Source organism: Dunckerocampus dactyliophorus, chromosome 2 (genome assembly GCF_027744805.1).
Source record: "Dunckerocampus dactyliophorus isolate RoL2022-P2 chromosome 2, RoL_Ddac_1.1, whole genome shotgun sequence".
In the NCBI taxonomy this organism is placed as follows: Eukaryota; Metazoa; Chordata; class Actinopteri; order Syngnathiformes; family Syngnathidae; genus Dunckerocampus; species Dunckerocampus dactyliophorus.
In genome coordinates this window covers 47,317,704-47,337,592 of record NC_072820.1, presented here as the reverse complement: position 1 = coordinate 47,337,592, position 19,889 = coordinate 47,317,704, and the positions used below count along the sequence as shown (strand labels likewise).

The 19,889-nt window shown below is 41.4% G+C and overlaps 1 protein-coding gene across 6 annotated transcripts in view; it reads left to right on the top strand.

Annotated features, from left to right (window-relative positions):
* The window catches only part of LOC129177834 (rho GTPase-activating protein 21-like), a 95,368-nt gene that overhangs the window by 844 nt on the left and 74,635 nt on the right, over nt 1–19,889 (top strand). For 5 of the 6 annotated variants that reach the window (XM_054769363.1, XM_054769362.1, XM_054769361.1 and 2 more), the window contains exons 2-3: nt 850–965; nt 1,130–1,181. In XM_054769363.1, the coding sequence (XP_054625338.1) occupies nt 1,173–1,181 (9 nt within the window). In that variant the 5' untranslated portion in view covers nt 850–965; nt 1,130–1,172. Of the gene's footprint in view, nt 1–666; nt 774–849; nt 966–1,129; nt 1,182–19,889 lie in introns of all 6 variants that reach the window. The other variant, XM_054769358.1, reaches the window with a different exon arrangement.

The following is a 19,889-nucleotide window of genomic DNA, read 5'->3' as shown; positions in this document are numbered from 1 at the left end:
TAAGGTCTTACATGAATAGCTATAGCATTGTACTGCCAAAAAATGTAACTCTTATGAGCTATTTTTGTTGTCATTGTTATATTTGTTCAAACTAAGGTACCTTTAGTTGTATCAGGCATTAAAATGAAAACAAGAAACTGAAGAAACAAGGGTACTCTAATCATTTTTTCCATGACTGTATACCTGTAAACTGTTCTGTATTCTGTACATTTACTTTGTTGACAAAAGCAAAGGTGTGTTTATGTCCATTGTACAGTAGATGGCGCCATTCACCTTCCATCAGTGTGTCTGTCAGCCCTTCAAATGTGCTCCATTTTTATATGAAAACTAAAGTGACTTATTTAACTGACTTTTTTGGACACATTATCAGCATGCAAACAGAAGCAATGTGGTCATCATGTTTGAACATTGATGTTGTCTGCTGGGAGTTTCCAGCATTCCAGCTGAAGGGGAAGCACAGGATGTCCTTTTCCACATTCCTCAACCATACAATAGCGTGGACTTTTCATTTGGTTCTGCTGTACGGATATATAGATTTTACATAGATACATCATCTCACATTATTTACTTTTTTAAATGACTTTTTACCACAAGCCAAATATTTAAATAATATATTTGTTTAGTACATAATGCAACATATCCTCTAAGCTCAAATGTTACTTGTAGGGTGTTAAAATGCCAGTGACCGGCCAACAGTAGACTACCAGTGGGTGCGTGAAGTTCTGCCATTGAATATGACAGCTGGGAATCCTACTATACTATCAGGCCACATGGTACACACACGCTCATCCTCCTTATCCCCCCCTTCCCCCCATCCAATTCGCTTAGTCTCTCTCTAATTCTGTACAGCAGAGAGAAAAGGCAGGAGGGATTTAGAAGAAGCGAGGACGTGGCTGAGGGACAGAGGACCAAGAAGGACAAGCAGAGAGGATTTCTAACAAGCATGGAGGACACACAAATAAAAGGTAATACATTGTCTTATCTATGACATAAGAATACCACAGGAGAATAGAATCATAAAAATAAATAGAATCATGCTTTTGTAATAATATAGGTAAAGAAACCTTCTTGGTGTGTGAAGGCCTTCCCATCCTTTTGTCATTAAAACCATATTCCTCTCTGTTACAAGCATTGCTACGCACAGAAGGACAGCCAAAGTCTTGCTGAACACCATGGCTCAGGTCAGACGCACGCACGTATGCACACACACACACACACATACGCACTGTTTACGTTCAAAGTATGTGGATGCTCCAAGGCACACTCAGATAGTTCTAGCCAAGTTTTTCCCTCCTTCCTCAATGTCTTACACGCTTAATATAATATAAAATATACAGTATGACATTCCTAACACCACACATTGATGCTTTTGATTGGTGTTGTTGAACGTATTGATGTTGATTGAACAGTTTTAACAGTTGCTGAAATTATATTTGATTATTTCATAATGGGCACGTTACAAATCACTTTCATGCAAACTGCAGAAGGAAGGAAATGATTATGGGGGCAACTCCTTGTGTGCAAATGGCCAGTCCAGCCCTCTACGTCACCTTTCCATCAAGCGGCATGCTTTAGTTTGGGGAACGCTTTGAAATTGTAAACCCACACGTGATTATTTTCATGACAGGATTCCAATACCTGTGTCAGAGCTTCTCAAAAATAGGAATGTACCAATCGGTTATTTAGTACCCATTTACTGTTGAGTATTGTTGTCTTGTCCACACGGAAACATTTTCAGGCCAAAATGTCAAAGTAGTTTTTTTTCATCCACATAGAAACGCGGTTCTAGGTGCCCTGAAATACCCGGAATTTTTTTGAAAACTGCTTCTGGAGTAGGAAAATCTGAAAACGCCAGCTTTGTCGTCGTGTAGACAAGCAAACCACTATTTACTGAAAACAATGACATCACTGCCCTGTTGCCATCACGTGACCAGAAGTGAGCATTGCTACGTTCACACTGCAGGTCAACTCAAATTTGTTTGCTCATATGTGACCTGTATTTGATTTTTTTCATGGCAGTGTGAACAGTACAATTCCGATTTTTTCAAATGCGACTCAGGCGTCATTTGAATACTGTAGGTATAAATCCAATATGTATCCGATCTGCTAAAGTCTGAACAGTCAAGTCGCATATATCCGACCTGTACATAATCGAAAGGTGTGATTTACCACGCGAGACTTGGATAAAGGTACTCACCGTTCACGCAAAAGTTGTTCTTATCAGTCAAAAATTATTTTTAAATAGTGTCAGTGAAGCGGCCGCTGCCACCCACTTGCTCCTCAGAACAGACGTTACAGTTCTTCACAAACTGCCATAGCCAAAATTCTTGCCCTCTTTCTTCTTAATCTCCTACATGGAATCATTTGGATAAGAAAATATTGACTCCCGTTACACAAAATCCTTGAAATTGCCACAAACACGTTAAGGAGAGCACACACTGCAGCAATCTTTACAAACACATGGAAATGCATGCAATTTCGTGCTTTTGCGCATGTACATCACTTCCCGGATGTTTGCGTTCACATAAACAAGTCACATTTTTTTGGTAATGTGAACAACCATATAAAAAATCGAATTTTAACCAAACGAAATCACAGTTAGCGTCTATCCCAGTTAGCGTGTTTTTCAGCTAACATCGAAAATTTACGCCACAATTTTCTGGTTAGCGTACAATATGGTGTGCATCTTGTCGTGTTATTAATGTATTGCATGAGTCCAAACGTATTCTTCATTTATTTTTTTTAATCACAAAACACCCTTCCGTGTTAGCATCCTATTAGCTAGCTTAACAAAACAGCAACCGGACGTCATGTCGCCCGTCTATGATGTCATCAGCGGTTGACTTTCAGAAATGTTAACACAAAACATGTTTTTATAGTTTTACAGTTACAGTTTTACATGCATAAACAATTCTAAGTGCATATGAATGATGAATGAAAGGCACACATTAACATTTAAGGTTACTTTTACCTTCGTTGGAGACTGCTCTCTGCGATTGGCTGACCTCTGATTGGTGTACCTCACCTCTTGCCCCAAGTCAGCTGGGGTAGGCTCCAGCATACCCCTAATGAGAATTATGCGGCATAGAAAATCATCATAATGGGAATAAAGTCCGTTTCAGTAGAGTCACAGGCTTCTGGAAGGAATGAATGACGCTAACCAAGCTTCCACTGTAAATGTGAATGTTTTAGCTTCACTTCTGCTTAAAATAGAACTATGAAAGCTTTTCTGCTGACTTGATAAAAGGTTTGTTGCAGAATGCTGTCTCTGAGGAATCCTGAAAAAGAACACAAGGGCATGTGTGCATTGCATTTCGACATGATTTCCAAGGAGGAAAGTAAATCGCTTAATATTTGGTAAGGCAGCAAATACGTACAAATACTATGTTTTCATCGCTAGACGTTGGTTGGTTGGTTGGTTGGTTGGACAGTTGACAAGGCTACAAAACAATAAATCCATTTCCAGAAAACCTGAGGATGCTGGACGGACATTTGGTGCACACCTGGTTAAAGATGTGGAATAAGGAATATCTTTTCGCATTTCTTGTGCGCTCTTTTGATGGAATGTAGTTGGTGCTGACTTTAATGGCTTTACTGCCAGCAGCAGGGCAACAGAGGAAACAGTGACAGTGTTTTGGAGAGATATTAAAGTTAAATAAATGTGCTATTTTTGGATGTTGTTAGGTTGATCTCCCAACGATTTAGTTAATACAATCAATATTAAAATCACGGTGCATAACAAAAATGTTCCAATGTGTTAGATGGTGGACATGTCAGTGAACACAGTGGAGGTTTACAGTTAGCAGATTAAGATTATGTTGTGTAATGGCATTTGGGCCTGCACTTGGATTGACATGTTGCTGGTAATGAAATGTATTCTTCCCATGGACCAAACTACCGACTACATTCTTTTTTCCATTTTCTTTTACGTATTGGAAATGATTGTGTCACCAAATGTGGAGCTGTCGAGTGTTTGACCCCCAGTATGCAAAGATAGGCGGTGGGAGTGAAAAATAAAAATACTTTAATAAAGCAGGTGCCAGAAAAACAACAGAAAGCGACAGAGAAAAACGGCTCTGTGAAAAAACATACACGGCAGATTTAGGTAGTAGCAACAGGTCAAGGTCCCGACGAGGTGACAGAACAGGCGAAGTACACGAAGGCAATGAGCAAAGAAACGATAAACCAGCACCGTACCAGAGACGGTGCTGGGCTTTTAAACCCCACTAATTGCGGTTGCAGCCGGCGGCACAACAAACCACTGGGGCAGCAGGATGTGCAGCGGATCAAAATAAGAGCGCAGGACAGGAAGTGCTCACTCCTGTCCTGCGAACACATCTCTCTCTCTCTCTTTGCATTCTCATTCTCCTTGTCTCTCACTTTATTGTGTTCTGTTTTTCTGCTGTCTTGGCTCTCTCTGGACCCACTGTATGAGCCAAAAGACACTGAAGATGTCACTGGGATGTGTCTCTATGACAGGGGTGTCCAAAGTGTGGCCCAGGTGTCATTTTGCCCTCGAAACATTCTAGAGATACAATTCAAGCAGAACACTAAAAAACCTCCAAAAAAACAAAGCAATAATGGAAAACTCAGCAGTAATGTTTCAAGAATAAAGTCAAAATACTCAGAGAAAAAAAATTGTATTTTCAGAGAATAACATTCCAATATCATGAAAAAAATAAGGAAAAAGTTGAAATATTAAAGAAAAAAGATAAGTCGTCATATCATGACAAACAAAAAAGAAGTTATCAAGAGAACTACAAAAGTTATGAGAGTAAAGTCAAAATAATATGTGACCTCGGGGAAGTGCGCCATTGAGGATACGTGTGCTATGTTTGACTCCATGCTGTGAGCATGCTACGGTAAGTTTGAATGCTTATGTTTTGTTGTTGGAACCAGAAATGATTGTTATGGATGTAAAATGAGACAAGTGTCACCCTTGATGCGCTGCGGGGAACCGGAAACTGTTACGCGGGAACCGGAGATGTGTATGTACGGATGTGTGTGCATCACAGCCCATGACGGAGCCACTCCAGTCACATTTACATACCCCTGAAATAACGACTGTCTCCTCTTTTAGCCGTAAAATTTGGAGCTCTTCCACCCTTTCCTCGGTACAGTCCATCGCCTTTCTCTTTTGTGCGGTTCATGTGTTTGTTACGTCATGTATCTCTCTTTAGTGCAGCAAATCTGATATAAACAAATGCTGTTGGTTTAAAATGACGCCCGCAGCCCACAGCGCATTACACGATCACGTGCATGTATGGCAAGATGTTGTCTTCGGCGTGTGAGCCAACTGGACGGTATTTTGGACGCTAAACAAGTGGGCGAACGCTAGCCAGGGCAAAATTTTTGCAAAAATTTTGGATGTTAACGTGCTAACCGGGACGGACATTAACCGAGATACCACTGTGCATCATTTTCTAAAAAGTCATAATATGAGCAACAAACAAAACTAAATAAAGTTCTAATTTTTGGAAAATTAGGTTGGGGAAAAGTTCATATTATGGGAATAAAAGTCATACCATTACGAAAAGAAAATTTATGAAGATTATTAAAGAAGAAAGTTGAAATATTTGGCTTCAGAGATTGTACAAAACAAATGTCTGTTGTGTGTGCACACATACACACACACAGTCTCAGAGAAGCTCATGTTGGCTTTTCCTGCATGTGAGTGTTACATGGTGTGCGGCTTGTGTAACCCGCCTGTTTCAGCCAGCACTGCGCTGGGCTCCAAAACAGGACCTTCAGAATGGGAGTCGAGAGTGCACAGAGCTAAAACTCTGGACAGTCAACTCGGCGTTCAGCATGGCTCTTAAAGGAATCCTGCACTTTTTTGGGAATTTTGCCCATCATCCACAGTCCTTATGCGAGACATGAAAACATCTTTCTCTTTTTTGTGTGCTCTAAAGATATAAAAACACATAAAAAGAGACAGCCAAGAATGCACAGAATGGGTCGCACCTATTACTATTCCGACTATAAAGCCAAATATTAAAAAAACGCCAACTGCGCTCCATTTACATAAATGTGACCTGCATATTAACCAAGCTACAGCAACATTGTTATTATTATTATTATTATTAACATCGTTACGCCGAAGAACTACTTTACTACAGTAGTGACACCTCGCCACACCACACAGCGTGTCACAATGCCTCAGGCCACTAGCGAAAGGTAATGCTACATATTGGAGCTGCCGCCACTGCTGCTGTGTTGTGGTTTTTGAGTTTGTATTCCTTTCTACGTTGCTATGTGAAATCAATGCGCCGAGGAAGAAATTTCCAGGAATGCTTAAAATGACCAAAACAAGGTGAAATGCTATATTCCATGTCATCATGAATGTACCTGTTACTACATGGTCACAGCATGGATAGAAAACCATAAAACCTTGTTGGAGGTTTTTGGAGGTCTTTTAATAGCGGGCTCTGTAGGCAGAATAGGTGTGCCCCACTACGTGCATTAATTGGCTGCCTCTTTTTAGCTGTTTTTATATCTTTAGAACACACATAAGGATTGTGGGTGACAGGCAAATTTTTTTTTAAATTGCAGTTTTCCTTTAAGGCTGAGGGAGTGAGTTTTATGAATGTACATTTGCACACCCACACCTGCTGGCATCTGTTACACCTGCATGTTCTGAGCAGGAAGAAGGCAGGGTGTTGGAACGCTAGCGCCCCCATTGCAATACCCAACAATGACCTTTTAATATTGACATTCATGACCATGACTGTATATAAGCATCTGAACACAACTGTATGTTTGTGCTCTTAACACCCCTCGATGAGGCTGGTCCTAACTTTTGGCATGGCAACCTTCGGTCTTGGGAGACCATAGGACCGCACATCCAGGAAGGTCAGTCGAGTTATCGGTGGCTACGTCAGGAATGACTAAAATGTCAGATGTGAGAGTGACAGTTCTTCTGGCACCGCGAACAGACGAATAGTGATGAAGGGGAGCTTCTTTGCATTTGCCTTTCTCGCTTGGCTTCCAGTTGCTGGGTGTGTGACTCTTCAAAGCTGTCTCCAGGATGTTCAATCTTTAGCCATGACCTCCCATATGCATGTGTTGATGCCTAAGGCCTCCAGGTCCCTCTTACAGACATCTTTGTAGAGAAGTTGTGGTCTAGCAGTCCGCCTTTTGCCTTGTGTTAGCTCGCAATGTAGGAGGTCTTTAGGGTTCCTGCCATCATCCATACAAGGTGCCCATGCCACAGCATGCAGCGTTTTTTCAGCAGGCTCCCTCCGCAGAACAGTGATGTTGGTTATTCTGTCTTGCCACTTGCCACATAAAAATGACAAAAATCTACAGCTGAAATCATTCCATTACTAACGCTACACTAAGCTTTAGTAAGGTGGGCTGAATTTTACAACTTTTTGTGGTGTTTAAAATTTGGAACAATCATTCCATTTGGTGAAAATCCTGTGAGAAAAGAAAGTTTTTATACTTTGGAAACCTTTGTGCTGTACAGACTAGGAAAAATGATGGAGGTATATGTTCCTACCGTGGCTGCAGACCTTTGACACTGATGTGAGGAGATTGTTCTTTATATTGGTACATCCTCTCTGGAGACCCAACGCTCTTAGCGATTTACTTGACAGGCATCACTGCAGAGAATATCAGATACGGCTAGACTACTTCATCCATCCATCTACAGTCATGGAAAAGATTAGACCACCCTTGTTTCTTCAGTTTGTTGTTCATTTTAATGCCCGATACAACAAACATAATGATAACAAAAATAGCTCATAAGAGTTACATTTTTTTGGCAGTACAATGCATTGTGCAGTATTGTAAGAACTGAAATGATTTTAGTTATAATCAGAAAAGCATGGAAATGAAACTCTTCCAAGCTATTTTTGTTGTCATCTTTATATTTGTCCAAACAAATATACCATTAGTTGTACCAGACATTAAAATGAACAAGAAACTGAGGAAACAAAGTGGTCTAATCATGTTTTTATGACTATCTATATCAAGTTCAAGTTTCAAGTTTATTAGCCATATCAACAGTATAGGTATACAGTTGCTAGGAATATATTTGGTGTGCTCGCAGTTGACAATACAATCACGACAATACAACTCGAGAGACAAAACTCAGGAGGGGTCAAAAACAGCACATAGAAGACAGGAATAACGGCGTATGAACATTAAAAAAGTGCAATGGTAAAAGTGCATGGTTGTACAGGGCTGCTGGAGTAACAGCCTTCTACCTTCTACCTATTTGATTATTTGACAGATGTACGTACGTGTATGTATGCCAGAGCATGTCAGACTGGCTGTCCTATATATCAATCAAGTGACAAACATCATCATGAGGATGGATGATAGGCTGACGTTCAACTTTTTTTTAATGCCATGTGATCAACCCACATTATGTGAGATGCTACAATAAGTAACTTTCCCAGTGCAAGTTATTATGTCTTATTATTGCTTATGTCTACTATATTAGTTAATAGGAGTGTCAAGGTGACTATAGAGGTGTTATTTCACGTCTAGAGGGCTCTAATAATGTTACAACCTGTTTTTAGAAGATCATGAACAGGTTTTCTATGCTCTAAGGACCAAAATATTTCATTTATTAATATTGAATCCTGATTTTTGGACATTCACTTGTCATGGTTAATTGGTTTCAGGCCCGACCGCGAGGGACGACTGTATCCATCCATTTTCTATACTCTTTATCCTGTTCCACTACCAGTCAAATACATTGTTTTCGATGGGTCAGTACAGAAGAGGCAATCTTTTTAGTCCTGTTTTTGCCCTTGTGGAAGTAACTCAACAGGAAGTTAGGCGCTCAAATCCAGGAGGAGCCCAAATCTGTAATAAGTGGGAGGGAACATCACCTGGGCCCTTTCCTACTTGCACTGCACATACATCTGAAAGGAGCAGATTTGTTTGGAATATATTTCTCATACTTGGCAAGGTTCAGTGGGGAAAATACGTATTTGATCCACTGCTCATAAATTTGATGCTAGGTTTGTTGTCACAGAAAGACAGGAGGTAAAAAAAATCCAGAAGATTAAATAAAGGTTATGAATTGATTTTGCATTTGATTGAGTGAGATAAGTATGCGATCCCAATGCAAAACGTGACTGCGTGCTTCTGCACCAAGTAGACTTCATGGTCACCAGGGTTGTGCACATCTCAGGAAGGTTTTTGCTGAGAGAAACATCCCTGTAGCAGATTGTTTCCACCTCCACGTTTGACAGTATGGATGGTATTGTTGGGCTCATACTCACCATGTCTCTGCCTTCAAACACGTCCAGTCCACTTGATGCCAAAGAGCTCAAAGTTGGTCTTTTCTGACCACATCACATTCTCCCAAAGCGTATCTGAGTCATTGAGGTATGTCAACCATCAGACGGGTCTGTTTCCTGAAGCATTGCAGGATCTCAATCCAAAAGTGGCCACTGGTGTGGATGTCGCACAGAGATTCAAGATTGAAGAGTTTTATTGTCATATGCACAGTAAAACAGGTAGTTCTGCTATGCAATGAAATTCTTGTTCTGTTCATTCTCCCAGAAAAAGAAAGAAAGAAAAACACAAGAAAATGAATAAGAACATCAGAAACATAAATACCAACAAATTAAGCAACAGCAATAGAAGAGACATTAATACAGATAAATAAATAAATCAATAAATAAATCAATAAAGTGCTATGAGTGTGTGCGTGTGTTGCGTGCGGCGTGTGTGAGTGCTTCGTTGAGAAGCCTGATGGCCTGTGGGTAAAAGCTGTTTGCCAGCCTTGTGGTCCTGGACTTCAAACTCCTGTAGCGTCTGCCTGACGGTAGGAGTGTGAATAATGAGTGTTGTGGATGTGTGCTGTCCTTGATGAGGTTGTGTGTTCTTTGTAGGACTCTAGATTTATAAATGTCTTGCAGTGAGGGGAGGGCTGCCCCAACAATGTTCTGTGAGGTCTTGATCACCCGCTGGAGTGCCTTCCTATCACGTGTTGTACAGTTACCGTACCAAACAGTGATGGAGGCGGTAAGGACACTTTCCATAGTGCATCTGTAGAAGCAACTCAGGATTGTGGTGGACATGTCAAATTTCCTCAGTCTCCTCAGGAAGTACAGTCTCCTTTGGGACTTCTTGATAATTTGTTGGGTGTTGTGAGACCAGGTGAGGTCCTCGCTGATGTGTGTGCCAAGGAACTTGAAGGTTTTCACCCTCTCCACCTCAGTCTCATCAATAAACAAGGGTCTATGCGGCTCCTTTTCCCTTGTTCTTGGGTCAGTGATCATCTCTTTAGTCTTATCTGTATTGAGAAGGAGATTGTTATCACGACACCAAGCTATGAGGTCTGCCACCTCTCTTCTGTATGATGTTTCAACACCATCAGTGCATCATCAGTGGACCGGTTCTGGCGATATGCAAACTGTAGAGGGTCCACAGTGGCCGAGATGCTCTTTTTGATGTGGTTCATGACTATTCTTTCAAAACACTTCATAACAATAGGAGTGAGTGCTATAGGGCGATAGTCATTCAAGCAGGTCACGTTGCTCTTCTTGGGTACGGGCACTATGGTGGTGGACTTAAAGCAGGTCGGTACAGATGCTTGTGCAAGTGACAGGTTAAATATGTCAGCAAGCACATCAGCTAGCTCTGATGAGCAAACCCGAAGTGCACGGCCTGAGATGTTGTCTGGGCCTGCTGCTTTTCGTGGGTTTGTTTTGTTCAGAACCCTGCGCACATCAGCTGATGTCACCATGAGAGGTGAGTCCTGTGTGCTACCCAAGTCCAGCCACCCTCTCTGCTCATCAGGAGTTTGGTTGTCAAAGCGGGCATAGAACTCATTCAGCTCATCTGGAAGTGTGGTTTGGCTGGAAATGGCTACGCTACTCCGCTGTCGATAGTCTGTGATGTGCTGTAGCCCCGCCCACATGCAGGGTCTGAGGTGGAATAGTAGCCCTCCAGCTTCTGTCTGTACTGTCTTTTGGCCTCTCGTATGGACCTCCTCAGGTCATATCTGGCCTTTTTGTAGTCCTCAGCGGTGCCCATGACAAATGCAGATGAACGAGGGTGTCCTATTACATAAATTAACACACAAAAAATACAATTTTAAAAAGGCATATACAAGAACACTTTTTACCTTAATTTTAGAGTTTAGGGACAAAACAAGGCAAACAAAAAAACAACAAATTAAATATTATTAACCAAACAAGACTATTGGTAAAGAACAAAAATACGAATTAATCAAACACTAAAGTCCCAAATAGTCAAACTGAAGTGCATAGGTGCTGTGCAAAATTGTAGGTGGGGGCCCTAAGTAAGGGGTTTAGGGGCGCTAAGGTGTAGCCTATAAAGTGCATTCAGTTGGTTCCAACAGATTTAATGTGCAACATGTACAGACGTGGCCAAAAGTTTTCAGAATGACACAAGTACAGTCGTGCCTCGTCAATCATAGTTGATTGGTTCCAGACCCGACCGTGATAAGTGAATTTCCGCAAAGTAGGATTCAATATTAAGAAATTGAATGTTTTTGCAGTTAGAGCATAGAAAACCTGTTTATGACTTTTGAAATATGGTTTTGACAACTATTGGACATGAAATAACACCCCAAGAGTCACCTTTACACTCATATTATTCTTTGTCTACACCGCATTGCACAACACTAATGTGCAGGCTACACGATCACCGCAAGGACACAAGAGATGACCACCGCTTGTAGCATATAGCAAGCTACCGAGCTAACTAGTTAGAATCCACTTTATTTGTTCTAAACTAGTGATCGGGTGCCGATATTCGGCGTTTTGACACATACAGTATCAGCATCTAACTAACGTGACGTCAGCTGCTCCTTTTGTGGCAAGGTTGAAATGCAGTAGAAATGCTTTTTTGGGATTACGTTCATTTTCATGACAAAGAGGGACTTTTCAATGAATTGCCATTCATCTTATCACTCTTCATAACATTCTGGAGTTAATGCAAATTGCAATCATAAAAACTGAGGCAGAGGTCTTGGTGAAAATTAATATTTAATTCTCAAAACTTTTGGCCATGACTGTACTTTATGCCAAAAGGTCAACAGGTCAAGCTGAGACAGAGGCCACACAAACCCAACCTCTATAATGGTGCCAAAACTCTCTAAAAAAAGGCTTACAAGGCTTAGCTACGTGCAGACAAGCGCCGATTTAATCAAGGGCTAAATGAGAGCATTAAAGATAGACTGACATGAGAACTACAAAGTCTGAGTGAGCAAAAGCACAGCAGCTCACTGTAAAAATGAACTTCAGTTAGCCTACTAGTCAGTATCTGAATTCCCAAAAATGACCTTCATTGCATTGCTTCACGGCTCTAACGCAAAACGGGAGCAAAGGTGATCTACACATCTCAGGGGTCGATGACTTTCACACCTGTAAAAGCAAACAGCAGTTCCTGTGGGAATTTTGCACTTTAAATTAAGACAGTGAAATAAAGTATCCCATTACACCTGGTAACTAATTGCATATATGAAGGACTACTTCTGTTACTAATTCTATTACTTTCTATAGGAAAGCAACTATAACTAATTACTTTTTTTTGAGTAATTTGCCCAACACTGCAAATCAATGATGTACCGTTCAGATGTACCGTTTGTAAGGGGGTAAAGTTACAAAATCAGTAGGCGATAAAATACTTACTGTGTTATCCATCTCATATAGCAGGGTTTATCAAAGTTAAAACATGTATGCTTCAGCAGAACAAATGTCTTCAATACATTCTTTAATTTATTTCAATGGGAATCAAGATATTTTTCATCCAACATATGTGTACAGTTTCCAGTGTAAAACAATGGACTTACTCATTCGCCGGCTGTTAGGTTGCCCTCTCGTGATGAGTTTGCACCACAGCATGCCTCACTTGCAAGGATTAGATGGATTAGATATTTTACAAAATCTCCCTGTGCTGCTGTAAATAGACAGATGGGTGTGTCCCCGTCCTCCACCACTGTTGCCATGCCAGACCACAAACTAAAACCTAAATACAACAAATACAACAACCTAAATGGGGACAGATGTTGATCTGTTTAGGGCCTACATTGTAAAACACCCTGCACAGATTAGAAAAATATTTGTGTGTCTGTGGGATTTTATGTTTTGCTTCTCTGTGTTTATGCTTTAAAATCGATGAGTATTAGTTAACAAAAAAAAAATAAAAAATTGGTAATTCTAATGAAAGGTCTGATCATTTTTGACAAAAGGCTTGTTGTGAGCAAACTGAGAAAAAGCAGTGCACAGCAGTTAAATGTTCTTTTTGAACAATGACTAGACCTGGCCACAAATGTTAACAATTGTACTTTACACCTTCTTCCACCCATTTACCTGGGATTTCGGAAAACCTTGGCACATTTCCACCCAAATTTTGTGGGTAAAAAACTTACCCCAGATTCCAAAAATCAGGATCTTTTCAGAAGCCCAGTAACTTTTAATGGGTAGGCTGTGTATTGAAGAATGCTGATTGGTAGAACACACTTGTAGTGTCTCGGTTCACCCGCCATGTTTAAACTAGTGTGCGGCTGCAAATGATCTTTTTCACAAGCGTCATATCCGTCATTTGGAAAACTGAGCAAAAGAAAATAAGCTAGGAGAAGGCTGCATGTCACTGACTACCAGCATAGCTTGTGGATGACCCAAGACAGTCCTGAGTCAGTCCTGGCTATAAACGTTTTAAGGTTTTCAGTCTACTTTTGAATAGAAAGAGTATCTGTCCCACTGGGCTAAATCAAGAAGATGGTTTCACAGGAGAGGAGCCTGATAGTCGGAGGATCTATCACACACGATACTCCCATTGTCAACATTCTCATTAAATGTGAAACCTGCAAGCAAAGTGCTGTAACAAGTTGATAAGGAACCAAAAGCCAAAATGGTAATGAGGGAGTCGTGGGCGTATTCAACCCCTTGGACCAGGAAGAAAGGTGTCTGTGACTGTGGACTCTGGAGAGAGCGTCCGGCTTGGTATTGTGAGAAAAATTAAAGCCAGTCAGGAACAAGGACCAATGTGCTTGGTGCGAATCAAGTCTCTGAGCAGCTCTGATGTAAGCAAAGTTCTTGTGATCAGTGACGACCAGGGCTGGAAGGGGCACGCCCTACAACCAGTGTCTCCACATCATAATTTCTCACCACTGCAGTGAGGCGACACAAGAAGAATGCATGTGGGTGGAACTTCTGGTTCTTCTGGTTCTTGTTGCCCAGTTATGCCCAATTACATTGCTTATTCAATCAATAAATAGCAGTGAATGTCTACCCTGACTTTTAGATAGGGTAGGATAGGTTTTGCTTGTGTAGACTGCATTTAGAGGTGAAAATAACATGAAAACCAGAAAGAGGGTGAAAAACAAGCAATTGTGAATATGAGAGAAGACAGAAAATCAATCAGGAGCACTGCACAAACATTGTTCACAGCCACTACAACCATTTAGAATGCCCTGAAGAAGAAAGAAACCACTGGTGTGTCTGTACTTTTTTGGCAAATAACAGCCAGAGAGCAGAGTTTTCTATTCCTTGTGCTAACAAGTGGTTGGAAATCTTCTATGAAGAATACATTGATACCTTCACTAACAAATGTTTTAGGCTCTTTCTTTACATCTCTCACAATGTTTCTGTCATCAGCTGCTGATATTTTCCTTGCTCTCGCTGTTCCACGTCTGTTACTTAGTACACAAGTGGTTTCTTTCTTCTTCGGGACATACCAAATGGATGTAGTAGTTATGACTTAATGCAATGCTTCTAATTGATTTTCCATCTCTTCTCAGATTGACAATTGCTTGTTTTTCCACCCGTAGACTTCTTTGCTGAAGGCTTTGATTTAATGAGTTTAATCCAAGCCACTGTAAACAAAATAAAAGCTGTAGCAATCATTTCAGTCAGGACTACATCACAGCAGTAAATGGAGTGACATGAAGGTGCGTGGATGCAAAGAGGGGAGGAAGGGAGATTAGGGGGAGGGAGTGTTGTGTTCAACTATAGGAGGTCACACCTAACCCCTCTGTTGGCCCCCCTGCAGTGGGGCTGAACTCCTTTCAGAACAAGGCCAGATTAGTGCCTTCACAGCAACCACCATATGCACACACATCCAGACACACCATCTTTAATCTACATCCTAACAAACATCACTTTCCAACACAATGCTACATGAAACCAGCCTTGTTTTTGTTCCAGCACAATAGTGATTGAAGATAGTTACTCACTCACCTATTCTTTTGACCTTATGTTTTGATCTTCTTTAAAAATTGTCATATTTTACTGTTCCCTTCACCCCCTCCCCTCTCTAAAAGACTTGTAGTATTTTTCAAAAAATTCTAATCCTGTGCATGTGCATTTGGAACTGCATGGAGTTAAAAAAAATATATAAGATTTAATGCTAATGACGCATTTGATGGAAGGCTAGCAAGGTTAATTACTATCAGTTCATGTAAAGTTTTCCGGATGGCAAAATCCTCTCAAATAATAAGATGTTTGTTGGAGAAAAAATACTTAGTGGTGGAACACTTACTTAAAGCAAAATAGCTAATATTGTTTGTGGTTACAGTGCAGACTAAGGACAAAAACGGTCCATTTACTTTTACTGCCCTACATTTAAAAATGTTTAATGATATCTTTCCCATCTGACCTATAATAGCATTGTCTTGCTTTCATCATGTGTATGTCACTCACTTCCGCTTTCGACTTTATTTTGAAATGAAGTTATCGTCTTCCTGTAGTAATAAGTGTTTGTGACACTTCTGTCATGCACGTCCCGGACTGTTTACTTGCGAAATGTCAGTATCATAGTATACCATCATTATACTGTTCTATTATCACAGTGTACCGTTACATGATTTAAGTATACACAATGCTGACATCATTTTAAAGTGTTGTCTTTTCATCTACTGGACGCGGTTCCATGAATGGAGTTGCTTTTTGCCTGGTTGGGATTCCACCTCACGCTGATGATGAAGTACGTTCATTTTTTATGATTATTATTACTGACTAAAGCTGTCTTATATGGTGATGTTTGTTATTCTGCAGCCTTTGTGTTGTTGACGCTATCGTGTCGACAAAAAAGGCTGCCTTGTTGTTGTTATGCTGGGCTATGTGTCATTTTATGAATTCAATTATTGCTCATCCACATGCAGCGAACATCAGATGGTATACTGTAATTGTGACTGTGCAGAGACAGAAATGACATGACAAGTTAAGGACATTTCCTTTGTTTAATAAAATGTATTACATGTTTTACAGCAATTGAAAAACTCCACATTAGCCAACAAAGTCTCTGATTACTGGACAACCTACTCTTCCTCCTGAACCACTGCTGCTCTAGTTTAGTATGCTGGGCATAATCAATGTAGTAGTGTGACAGTTTTTATATTCTGTTTTTATGTAAAGCCACCTTTCCACCAAAAGGAGTTCTGTTTTCACTGTGTGGTTTGGACCAGGTAAACCCCCATCAGCTTGTGGTGTGTTGTGGTAAAGACTCATACTGTCAGTATCTGTACTGTCTTTACCAAAGAGACATTGCTTTCTATTCTATTATTGTGATTGTTTTGGTTCATTAGTTGTAACAGGCTACAAAGTGGCCAATAAACCAATAAACACATTGGACATCGATCTGTGTCACTCTTTCGACCACAGGCTGACCAAAGTGGACCACTGTCAAAAGTGTACTGAAAAGTGGAATAGTATTCTTGGACCTTTTGCAAAAGAAAACGCAATAACACAATACCAAATTGAACTGTACCACTTGGTGGAAATAGGGGTAGGTGGTCGGTGCAGAGGGAGCCAGTGGGAGGGGCTGCTCATGCATGGCAGAAAATTGATTGTGTGCTACAGATGGAGAACAGTAAGTGTTGTCTATTTTTACTGTGTGGCAAAGGGGGATGAGTGGCAGATGTGGGTAGACTAGCGTAAGAAGTAGGAGGAGTCGGAGGTGGAAGAAGCGTTTATCTAATTCTACTACTCCCTTCTCAATTTTTAGCATAACTGCTGGCTGATGATCTGTTCCAGTAGTTTTCTCACCCACCCAAGCTCAGGTTCTGCGCAGGATCTTAGCTGTTCAGAGTATTGCACTCTTCTGGATGGAGATGTCACACCTCACATTTTATATGGTTCTTCCTCAGCCGTTGGTATTTTTCCAGAGTTTTGTGTTTTTTTGCTACCTGGTTCTGCCGCTCCATTTATGCACTTCCTGCCGGCATTTTACACCCTGCTGTTTCTGGGGCTTCTTTGCCCAGCCTGCACCTGGGGTCCCATCTGATGTGGTAGACCCCTGCATCTCTTGATGTTGTGTTTAGGGTCTGTTCTTGAGCAACCATGATTAGTGCCTCTGTGCTGTCTTTAAGTCCAGCCTTTTCCAGCCATTTGGTATGTTTTCCCTATGTCAGCCACTTCTTCAATTTGTCAGTGGTACATGCCATGCAGGGACTTGTCTTTGAATGACAGTCCATCTGGCTCCTCCTCCTTACTGGGTTTCTGTTGTCTGAGGCATTCACTTAGCAGGTCATCCTTGGGGGCCATCTTCTTGATGTATCTTGGTGTCTGTTGTTTTCTCCTGGACAGTGCCTGTGACACTCCTAGTCCTTGGCCCCCCTCTATTTACTTAGTGTATAGCCTTAGGATGCTGGACTTGAGGTGGAAGCCTCTATGCATTTTAAGGAGCTTACTTGTCTTGATATCAGTGGCTTTCATTTCTTCCAGTGGCCAGGGTATTATGCCAGCGGGGTATCTGATTACGGGCAGGTCATGGGGGTCAATTGCCTGGATCTTATTTTTGCCATTCAGCTGACTCTTCAGGATCTGCCTGTTTGTATTTGGCTGTGGCTGCCCTCCTCATGGTAGCCATTTGCCTGTGGTATTTGTAGCTGCCCAGTACATCTGTTATGTTGCCTTCAGGTACTTCAGCTCTTTCAGGATTGATCATCTTCCCTTGTCTAGATATCATTCACCCACACTTATTAGTCCAAATGACATAACTACGTCATTGCTGTATATCCTTGTGAGGTGAAAGCAGGGAGTTGATGTCACGCTCATTCTTGGCATACTGAACCGATACCTGAAGCGACTCTTGGTTATGATCTGACTCAGGGGTTCAGGCCTCTGCAGAACAGCAGCGGGGACAGAGCATCTCCTTAAAATATGCCACAGTTGATGCTGATGAGTTTTCTTCCACAGCCTTATCGAGTTCTTGATGAAGGTTCTGAGTGTCCTGTTGATGTTATACAGTTTCAGGCACTCTGGTATCTATGTGTGTGTATTGAGTGATAAGCTTCCCTGTAATCAATCCAGGTAATGCACAGGTTGGTGCTTCTGGTCTTGGTCTCTTGTGACTGCCCATCAACCATTTGCTGGTGTTTGGCTCACTTGGTGTTACTGCCAATGCCCTTCAGTGCTCTGCTCATGTATTGATCCATATGCCTATCACTTTGTCTGCTATGACAACCTGGTAGAAGCTTCTATGTGGTGCTGAGGCAGGTTATTGGTCGGTAGTTTGATGGTGCCGTTCCCTTCTGAGAGTCCTTCATGATCACCGTCTAACCTTGGGTTAACCATGCTGGTTAACCATTTGTGCTGCCAGGCATTCATGCTGGGCAGTTTTCTTAAGCCAGTAGGTGTGAATCATGCTGTGCCCTGCTGCTGTCCAGCTCTTGGACACTTAAAAAAGCTTAAAATGCCATTCATCCATCCATCCTCTTCCGCTTATCCAAGGTATCTATGTGTGTGTATTGAGTGGTAAGCTACCATGTAAAAAAATCCAGGTAATGCACAGGGTGGTGCTTCTGGTCTTGGTCTCTTCTGACTGCCTATCAAACATTTGCTGGTGTTTGGCTCCCCAGGTGTTATTGCCAATACCCCGAAGCCCAAACTTCCCTCTCGCTGACTACCTCCATCCAGCTTCTCCCGGTGGATCCCGAGGCATTGCCAGACCAGTTGAGAGACATAGCCTCTCCAACGTGTCTTGGGTCTTCCCCAAGGCCTCGTACCGGTTGGATGTGCCCTGATCCCCTCCCTAGGGAGGCGTCCGGGAGGCATCCTGACCCGATGCCTGAGCCATCTCATCTGGCTCCTCTCAATGCGGAGGAGCAGAGTTTTTACTCTGAGTTTCCCCTGGATGACAGTGCTTCACACCTTATCTCTAAGGGAAGAGCCCAGCCACTCTACGGAGAAAACTCGGCCACTTGTACCTGTGATCTTGTCCTTGTCCTTGTCCTTGTCCACCCAAAGCTCATGACCATAGCATAGCATAAAATGCACAGCATACAGTAATAATACAGCATATAGTACAGCATACATGTACAATGTAACAACATGAGTGCAAGATGGTGATGCCCTGTGTGGCTACGCAGCACTATTTTTTTTGTTACAAGTGATGAATTAAAGAGATGGGGAGTCTTCTGAAGCTGAATCTAATGTAATAAATACAACAGTCACTTTTAATGCAAATGTTGATCCGAAATCGGAGGAGAATGTCAACGTCAAACTAGTAGGAGTGTTCGGACGGGGAAGATTGAAGTTGTGCCTGGACGCAGCAGCATAATCCAGGCTTTTTTCACGGTAAGCGGGTGGTCTGGGAATGCCACCCCCACTAATAGAGGGAATGTACTATATATTCCATATTTATTCCTTTATTTTCTATTTATTGCACTTTTACTCTCTAATGAGCTTATATCTATGAAGGATGCAGCCCATATATTCTTGTAATATATTATTATTGGGACTCGGGGCGTCTTAGAATATATTCGGAGGAGTCTGATTAAACTATCAATCTCATATTGAATCGTATTAAAATGTCATGTGATCAAGACTGTACCATTCTGACTACATAGGCGGGTACCAATGACTGCTCCCCAGCGTACACGGTTTGACACGGTTTTTCAACTTTCCTTAAATATGTTCTATTTTATTTGTAATTAGGTTGTACGTTTCTTTTTG